Source organism: Colobus angolensis, unplaced genomic scaffold (genome assembly GCF_000951035.1).
Source record: "Colobus angolensis palliatus isolate OR3802 unplaced genomic scaffold, Cang.pa_1.0 Scaffold63, whole genome shotgun sequence".
NCBI classification, from domain to species: Eukaryota; Metazoa; Chordata; class Mammalia; order Primates; family Cercopithecidae; genus Colobus; species Colobus angolensis.
The window spans coordinates 3,725,556-3,734,897 of NW_012119932.1; the positions used below are offsets into that span (position 1 = coordinate 3,725,556).

The 9,342-nt window shown below is 40.5% G+C and overlaps 1 protein-coding gene across 4 annotated transcripts in view; it reads right to left on the bottom strand.

Annotated features, from left to right (window-relative positions):
* The window catches only part of ARMC3 (armadillo repeat containing 3), a 126,287-nt gene extending 118,008 nt beyond the window's left edge, over nt 1-8,279 (bottom strand). For 3 of the 4 annotated variants that reach the window (XM_011963842.1, XM_011963841.1, XM_011963843.1), the window contains exons 1-2: nt 8,190-8,273; nt 4,310-4,358 (exon numbers count right to left, since the gene is read on the bottom strand). In XM_011963842.1, coding sequence (XP_011819232.1) covers nt 4,310-4,357 — 48 coding nt within the window. In that variant the 5' untranslated portion in view covers nt 4,358; nt 8,190-8,273. Of the gene's footprint in view, nt 1-4,309; nt 4,359-8,189 lie in introns of all 4 variants that reach the window. The other variant, XM_011963844.1, reaches the window with a different exon arrangement.
* Nucleotides 8,280-9,342: the final 1,063 nt, after the last annotated feature.

The following is a 9,342-nucleotide window of genomic DNA, read 5'->3' on the forward strand; positions in this document are numbered from 1 at the left end:
AGATCATCACAGTTGAGTGATTTTTATAGTGCCAATAAGTACAAATAAAAGGCTTTTAAAACTTCAATTTCAGTACGTTTACAACAGCAGTGGTCCCAAATCATGAGGCACTAATTGTATAGGAAAAGAGAGATAGATAAACAGGAGGAGGTAGACAGCATTCATCTAATAGGAACTTTCAGTAGAGAATATCTAGACATGGGTAAAAATTTGCTAAAATGTCTAAAGATTAAAATGAAAGTAGCTAAAATAGCTTTTAGTTTGCTTTATAACCTGATCAAAGTAGTAAACTTTTGGAGTAAGATGAGCAAGCTGAAAATTATCTATATGGTTTTATATATGTATATTGTTTATGAATTTATATTTTTTATTCATAGTATTTAACTGTGAGGAGGGAGAAAGATGGGAAGAGAAGTTCTTACAACTTCTTTACATAGCAAAATAAATGATAATATTATTTACAAGAAGAATGAAAGTAAATGGAAGCATTTTGGCTAAGCTTTGAATTTTAAGACCAGTCAATTTGAGTGGCCATAGGCTTCTAGAATATTTTTATGTCTCTGTTAAGGAATAATACTGTCTAGAATAGTGCTGTCTAATAGGCCTTCAATGATAAAAATATTCTGATTCTGTGTTGCCCAGTAGGGCAGGCACAGACCATTTATTTATTTATCTTTTAAAATCCACAGTACTGTTGTCAGTCTATGACAAAGAATGAAAGGTTGAGTTCTGAGATTGATGAAGGAGGTCCAGGAAAACCCAGGAGACCTCACCCTCTTCTCAGGAATTGGATTTGGTTGTGCAGCTGAAGAGGCATGTTCTACTATTTTCCATTGCTGTGATTCTGTACTCACCCTTCTTAGCTTCCTGTGTGCATTTAATTAACTAAGGAAAGAAAGTCCTGACCCATTAACATAAATATTCAGTTAACTTGATACTTAATCATTGTGGTTCCAGGGCCAGGTCATAGTCTCTTGGGAGTTTAGATCTTGTGGCTTTATCCACTGAAGCTCAATCACCTCTGAAATATTAAAAGACTACAGTTTCCATGCTTGCAAACTCAAAAATCTGACCATAAATTATGATGGCCACACACCAGGCCTCAGGGGACTTCAGTGGCCAGCTGGTCTTCCATGCTTCATCCCTGACTTCCCTGTCTCCTTTGACAGTTCATACAAGACTGTCCAGTTCTGTAGAATGATGAACAGCACCCTCGACTACATCATTAATAATAACAACATCTACCAAACTCTTACCTAATGCCAGGCACTGTTCTAAGCATCTTACATTTATCTAACCTTACTTCATTGATGTGAGTGGGTCTTCTTATGAATTAAGCAGTATCACATCCTCACTGTAGTGCACAGAGGTTAGAAAGTTCACCCAAGTTTATAGATGGGCAGAAGTGGATAATGGAGTAAGGACCCAAACTCAGGTGGGATAGCCCCAGAGCCTGTACTCTTAGTCACTGAATATCTTGCCTTATACTAAATCATGCCTAGTAGAGTCATTTCTATTAGGAATTCTTTTATGTAATATTCCACAGTAAATTTTCCTTTTATTAAAGCATCACAAACAGCCTTTTGGCCAGATATGGAAATGATTTGGAAAGGAAAAATATAGTTGTATTGGTCGATCAAGCCATATCTCTTCCATATGTAGGCATCTTCTTAGCTAGTGTCTCTTTTATGAGAAGAAGATGTAAATCAGTACCATATATGCATATATTAATGTTACTACAAATGAGAATATTAAGAAAAGCAAAGGGAGTTTTTTGTTTTAATCCTATTGCCAACACTTTTCTTGCTGTCTTTATTACTCATTTTAACCTGGAGAGGAAAGCCTGATAAAAATTCAAGTCTTTGGGCCGGGCGCGGTGGCTCAAGCCTGTAATCCCAGCACTTTGGGAGGCCGAGACGGGCGGATCACGAGGTCAGGAGATTGAGACCATCCTGGCTAACACGGTGAAACCCTGTCTCTACTAAAAAATACAAAAAACTAGCCGGACGAGGTGGCGGGTGCCTGTAGTCCCAGCTACTCGGGAGGCTGAGGCAGGAGAATGGCATAAACCCGGGAGGCAGAGCTTGCAGTGAGCTGAGATCCGGCCACTGCACTCCAGCCTAGGCGATAGAGTGAGACTCCGTTTCAAAAAAAAAAAAATTAAAGTCTTTGGAAACAATATATCTAGGAAACGTATAAGAAGCAAATTACCATTAGTTGACAGAGAAAAGTTTATTTTCTTAAGTAGTTATATTTCTCTTTAAATGTGGTTTTCATTTACAATGTGTAGAACAAACCTTTATTGACTTTAGAGGTATATTCTGGAACGAGTTCCAGGTTAAGATACTGTACATTGTGGCATACTGCTTTGAAGTATGAAAACAAATACTGTAGAAAAGGGCTTATATATTATTTTAATACCACTCTGTCAGTTTTTGTTTGTTCGTTTGTTTGTTTTTTGAGATGTAGTCTCGCTCTGTCCCCCAGGCTGGAGTGCAGTGGCACGATCTCGGCTCACTGCAAGCTCTGCCTCCCGGGTTCACGCCATTCTCCTGCCTCAGCCTCCCAAGTAGGTGGGACTATAGGCGCCCGCCACCACGCCCGGCTAAGTTTTTGTATTTTTAGTGGAGATGGGTTTTCACTGTGTTAGCCAGGATGGTCTCTATCTCCTGACCTCGTGATCCGCCCGCCTTGGCCTCCCAACACTGTCAGTTTTACAGTCAGAGTAGAAGGGTGGAAGTCCCCTGGGAAAGACAAGGAAAAGTAAGGACCATTGGTCAATGTTACACCCGCCATTGGCTACCTCCAAGGCTGTTGGGAGCTGAGGGAGCAAGAGCTCTATTTTGTTAATGCTAGGACTGTGTTTCTCAAGTTCTCCATTGTGTCCCCAAGGATTGGAGTCCAGAGGACAATATCAGCAAGACATTATGAAGTTATAGAAAGTGTATTGCACACGTACATCTATTGTTTATTAGTCCCGTAATTCTAATTGTAATCAGAATATGTTTTGGCTAATAAGATGCCAATAATGCTATTTGGTAGCAAAAAGGGGGGTAATACAAACCTTGGATGCAATGAAAAAAATAAGAGAATCTGCAACATTTTAGGAATATGTCCTAAGAGAAGCAGCCAGAATGATGAAATATCATGAGATCACAATGCCTACCCCTGCAAAGCCTTCCTGGACCCAGGAAGACAGGCACTTCTGTAGATTTTGTTCTCAACTGTCTTGAAGTATCATACCTAGAGGATTGCACAGAGGCGCGCGTCTGTATATGTGTGTATGTGTCTCAGAAGCAGAGTCTAGAGGATTCTCATGATAATAGATCTTATTTTCCAAGTGCTATGTGCCAGGCACTAAGACCTTTATGTAACTTACTCTGTTTTAAAGCATACAACAACAGGAATGAGTTGGATATTACAATTCCCATTTTGGAGCTAGAAAAAAAACCGAAATAACTTGGCCAAATTTGGCAAATTGGCTACAATAACACAGTTGGCAAGAGGCAGAACTGGCTGAAGGCCCCCAGGGTCTTAACCACAAAGCTCTCAAGGCTGGGGGCAGATTTCTGCCATTAGCCCAGTTTCCTTCAAATTTGAAATTTCTGTGAGTCTGTGGACTCACTCATTTCTTTTCTAATCCTGTTTTATCTGAAGGAAATCACACCAAATGTCTGTTTCAAAATAAGTTTCTAAACTGAAAATTGTCAAAGGTCATTTTTCACTTTTAACACAACCTTTCAATAATTGATAAACTTTAAAGAGACAAGATAAAATCCTGTTTTTAAAGAGAGAGAAGAGCTTTCAGTGGGGAATGAATTAGCATTTGGAATAAAGATGATGATTCCAGACTAGTCTCTTGATAGAACTGGAAAGGATAGGGACTTCTCATGTGCAATGGTCATCACCAGCCAATCTCATACACATATCTAATAGCTATCGCAGAACTTCCAGTTATTTTTGAAAATTCACTTCATTAATTAACATAAATGAGAGGCTGGCAAATGTAAATGGTGAGTATTTAAAAGAACAACCCAAACTATTTATTCATTAACTAGGCTATAAACATGCCATCTACATACTGGAAAAGTTAATAATTACTCTCTAATTGTGCTAATTATATAATGACAATGTTGTAAATGTTTGTTTATATAATGTTAGATTTCTCTGACTAATCTTATCATTAGTCAGACTTTGGACTTCTGCCATCGTGTATTCATGTATATACTGGTACATGCCAAACTGTGTGAACAATTTATTTTTATAACTGGTTGTTAAAGTGCTACTAATATTCAAATCAGAAACTTACCACGTCCTTAGGAGGAGGCTCTACTTCCTTCTTTATCTTTTTACCCATCCTGGAAAAAAATGCAATATATGTTAAAGTGACATTTGCACATACATTTCTCAATTACCTGTGCCCTTGAGAGGAGGTTTCTTTTCTCCTTTAAATTTTTACCTCCTAAAACACAATGCAATACGTGTAGAAATGATCACATATATACAAATATGTCACCTACATCCCAGTTTCAAACTCTGCAATTTTAAGGAACTTATTGATAAGATCATTGAGCGTTAGTCCTGACTTTCAGTTTAGAAAGGAGGTGAATATATTAGTGGCATAACTTAAATAACAAGAAATCATTTACCTTTTTTATAGCTTGCTTATGATGGGCCTAAGAGACTAAGCCCATCAAGTTACTTTTGAGACCTGCAAGAGTGTTTGTGCCACAAAGGCAGAGGTTTTTGTCTCTTTTCTTGCACTGATGTATCCCAAACACCTACAACAGTGTCTGGTACATAATCGGCATTTGATATTTATAAACCTCATTAACTCCATTTTTCCTAGAAGTAAAGATCTTATAAATGGTATACAAAATCTACCAAATCTGAGTCAACATTTTTGTCCTTTCCCTGGATAACAAAAAGTTTTCTCTCATATAATCCACAGCTCAGTAAAAAAGCAATAAAAAAATCTGAAGAGATACATTCTGGGAAAACTGAGGTTACTTCCTTTCTACTTGTCCTCATATATCCATGTCTGTGTGGAAAAAGTGAAAGGAATGGGATTTATGCTTGTTAACATGCCACAGAGGAGTAACCCAGCCAGGGTTCAGAGAACTTTTCAGGCTGGGCGGGTGGCTCACGCCTGTAATCCCAGCTCTTTGGGAGGCTGAGGTGGGTGGGTCATGAGGTCAGGAGTTTGAGACCATCCTGGCCAACATAGTGAAATCTTGTCTCTACTAAAATTACAAAAATCAGCTGGGTGTGGTGGCATGTGCCTTGTAATCCCAGCTACTGAGGAGGCTGAGGCATGAGAATCACTTGAACCTGGGAGGTGGAGGCTGCAGTGAGCCGAGATCATGCCACTGCACTCCAGCCTGGGCAGCAGAGTGAGACTCTGTCTCAAAAAAATAAAAATAAAAAAAAAATTTTCAAGATGTTAATGTCTATTAGAATAACCCAGGAAATCTATCTAGTTTCCTTCAACGAGAGTTTGTGGAATTATGTTCAGCATCAGAGCCATCTTAAATGGTATATCATAGAAGCAATCTTAAATGGTATATCATAGCCTAAAGGAAATTACCATAGTCTCAGTAGAAATCCTAGGAAGTAGAAAATCCTTGGGGAGAATCTACAGTGTCGGGGTTAGCTCAAATTGCATGTCAAGGATCAAAAGCAACTCCTACCATTAGAGACACCAGAATTTATCCCATACATTAAAAAGCCACGTCTTCATAGAAACTCCTAGATGTTTCCGAAAGGCATCTATTCCAGGTCTCTAACTTCAGACCACACTACTTTTAAGATTTTTAAGGATCTGTGCAAGCTTATTCACACTATAGCCAATATATTAAAATGTTAAAATGTGCCTGCATCGCCCATTAAATATCATTTGCATCCTAAAAACTTTTGAAATTTGTATTCGAAATTACTCAGCAAACAGTACATACACCTGGAAATTCTTGTAAAATGAGAAAATTGTTTTCAAATGTAATAAAACATTTATATTAATAAAACATTTAATTAACACTAATTTTTCAGTTCTCTTTTCATATTTTAGAACCAATATAAGCATTTTTTTCCAAATCTCAAACATCTTCCTTAGGTGCTTGAAAAGTGAACAGGCCCTAGACCTTGTGCCTATAATATTTCAGGCAGACATGCAGAAACTATTCTGGGCAAATGAGAATCTAGCCTACAATTAATCTCTAGAGAAAAAAAAAAAAAGAGTTTATAGCACTCTATAACCAGTTCCAAGACAGAGCAGCCTTTGATTTATAAAAGAATTGCTTATGAATAATATTCAGGAAGCAATTAAATTACACCTGCATAAAGTTGTTTTAAATCATCTGATTTTCACGTAGGAACTAATTTTTCCTACTTCAGGATACTGTTTCTGAGCAATTGCATAGTGCAGAGGTTAGAAGAGCTTACACAGACAGTATTGCAATGATAGAGTGTCTCCTAAGCTAGAGAATGAAGTTGTTTTATCATGACCCAGCATGGTGGCTCACTCCTGTAATCCCAGCACTTTGGGAGGCTGAGGCGAGTGGATCACTTGAGATCAGGAGTTCAAGACCAGCCTGGACAACATGGCAAAACCCTGTCTCTACTAAAAACACAAAAATTAGCCTGGAGTGGCAGTGGCATGTGCCTGTAGTCCCAGCTACTGGGGAGGCTGAGGTAGGACAAACACTTGAGGCTGGGAGGCAGAGGTTGCAATGAGCTGAGATCACGCCATTGCACTCCAGCCTGGGTGACAGAGCGAGACTCTGTCTCCCCCCAGAAAAAAGCCTACGTGTTTTATCACCATACTGGGTATGATAGTTAATGGAGGAGAGACTGAACAGCTGACACAGGCCAGTGGCAATGAGCTACGGAGATGACCCTTACGAGGGTAATACATTTCACTGTGGAGAATTTGGAAAACAAGGGCACAACGAATAAAATAAAAATCACCTAAAGATAAGCTCAGAGAGATCAATACTATTTCTTTTCTTTTCTTTTTTCTCTTTCTTTCTTTTTTTTTTTTTTTGAGACAGAGATCTTATAAATGGTATACAAAATCTACCAGATCTGAGTCTCCAGTCTTGCCCAGGCTGGAGAGTGGCCTGATCTCAGCTCACTGCAAGCTTCACCTCCCAGTTTAGGTGATTCTTCTGCTTCAGCCTCCTGAGTAGCTGGGATTACAGACACTCGCCACCACGCCCAGCTAATTTTTGTATTTTCAGTAGAGACAGGTTTCCCCACATTGACCAGGTTGGTCTCGAACTCCTGACTTCAGGCGATCCACCTGCCTCAGCCTCCCAAAGTGCTGGGGTTACAGGTGTGAGCCACCGTGCCCGGCTTTGTGTGTTTTTCTAAAGCGATTTTAATATCTCTTCCTGAATTTCTATCCCCTACTTTCACCTTCCCTTCCTGGGTTCATATTCCTACTAAATTCTTAAATTAACAAATAAACTCGTGAAGTCTCAGTTTCCCTTCATTGCTTCAGTCATCTCCAGTGATAGCATAACATGCCATTTCAAATATTTTAAAATCCATTAGCTATCTAGCCAGTCTCTGATTATTGAAATTTGTTTCTAATTTTCTGCAAATATAGACAGGGCTGCAAAGAACGTCCTTGGACATAAAATTTTCATCCATATCCCCAACTATTTCTTTAGGATAAATCTCTAGCAGTAAATTAACTGTGTGAAAACTTCAGGGCATTGGATATGCAAATAACTATTCTCTAAAAATGCATCTTCTTGACTACTAGAGCCATTTTTTTCTTTCACGAGTTGATTGGTCCTTTGTATTTGTTCCTCGTGAACGTTCAGCCTATGATTTTAAATATTTTCTAATGAGTTCTGCTTTGAGAAGATTTAAAGAGGAGGAGGGCTCGAGAAATCGAGGCTACTTCTGAGTTGCTCACGGTCAAGTAACGGAATCTGACTTGATCTCACCTCAGATCCTCTCTTGGGCCTCAGTTTTGTCACCTGTTGAATGGGAGGTGGTGGAATGCTTACGAAACCCACCCCAAGCCCCGTCTAACCCTACAGGCACGGGCAGAAACCAACAACGCCCAGCAAGGTGTTGCCTCACTGACACCAGCAGTCTGCGCCCACGTGGCATCTTCTCCTTTCCCAGGTTTTCCCAGGTAGGAGGCCTTGGGCCTCCCTACCCTGAGGGGCTAACTTTACCTGCCGGGAGATCCCGCCGAGTAGCTGCTCCACAAACCCAGCAGACGCCCTGGGCGCGAACCCCCAGTCCCTTGTTGTGTCTCGTTGCTAGGCGACGCCTCGCCGCGCCTGCGCGCCTGAGCCCTGGGAACGCACGGGGCTGCGAGGGCACCCATTGTCCCTCCAAGGGCAGCGGTCAGTGCCCGAGGAGCCAAGTGCGTCCGCGATTACCTGAATCCAGTGCTTTAGGGGAGAATGGAAACTGGGGGTGGAAGCTGTAAATCAGGAGGCAGTTCAGCCTCAGCTTCTGGCCCGAGGACTGGCTGTAGGTTCAAATATGCAAACACTATTGCATTCTTCCAAATACAGGCGTCAGCCAGAATCTCTGTGCAGATGAAACCCACATTAGCCACCTCCCGCCCAGGCTCCGTTAAGCTGCAGACCTGCACTGCCACGTTTCCCTGCACTAGGATGTCCTATCCGTTCCCACAGAACTTCTCGTGGCCCTTCAAAGCCCATTCTCTTCCTCTTTCTTTCCTCTTCCTGCCATTCTTCCAATCGCCTTGACTCAGAAGGAACTTCAATTTCCCTTCGTTCTCCCATGCCCCCCAACCACAGTCATCACTTCAGCCCCTTCTTGGCGGCTTACATTTTGTTTCCTGCTTGTTCCCGTTCTCATATCCTTACTGTCACTTCAATCCAGCTCGTCATTTTTTGGCCTTCTGGCTGATGACTTGAGTTCCTCTCTCCTTACAGTTCTTTCTATATATCACAGGCAAATCGGCCTTCCAGAAATCATTGTTCCAGTCTTGTCACTTCCCTAATCAAATGTCAGCGGCATCCTAAGATAAATTTTCAACACATTGGCCTGGAATTCAAGACTGTCTGCTCCATCTCTATTCCATCTGTGCAACCTCATTTTCAAATGCTCTCCACCACCCAAGTTCCAGCCAAACTTACTGTTACCAAAATTTTCCACACTTTTCTCTAGATTTTTTTGCTTATCTGTTCATCACTTCATTTTTCAACTAATGCTTATAAAGTAGCTTCTATTTTCCAGGTCATGTGCAACACCTGGAATATTCTTTCATTTCCACTTAATTAAGCCCAGCTCAAATGCCATCGTCATAAAATACTTTTTGATTGCTTTTAGCAAAAAGTCTGTCCCTCTCCT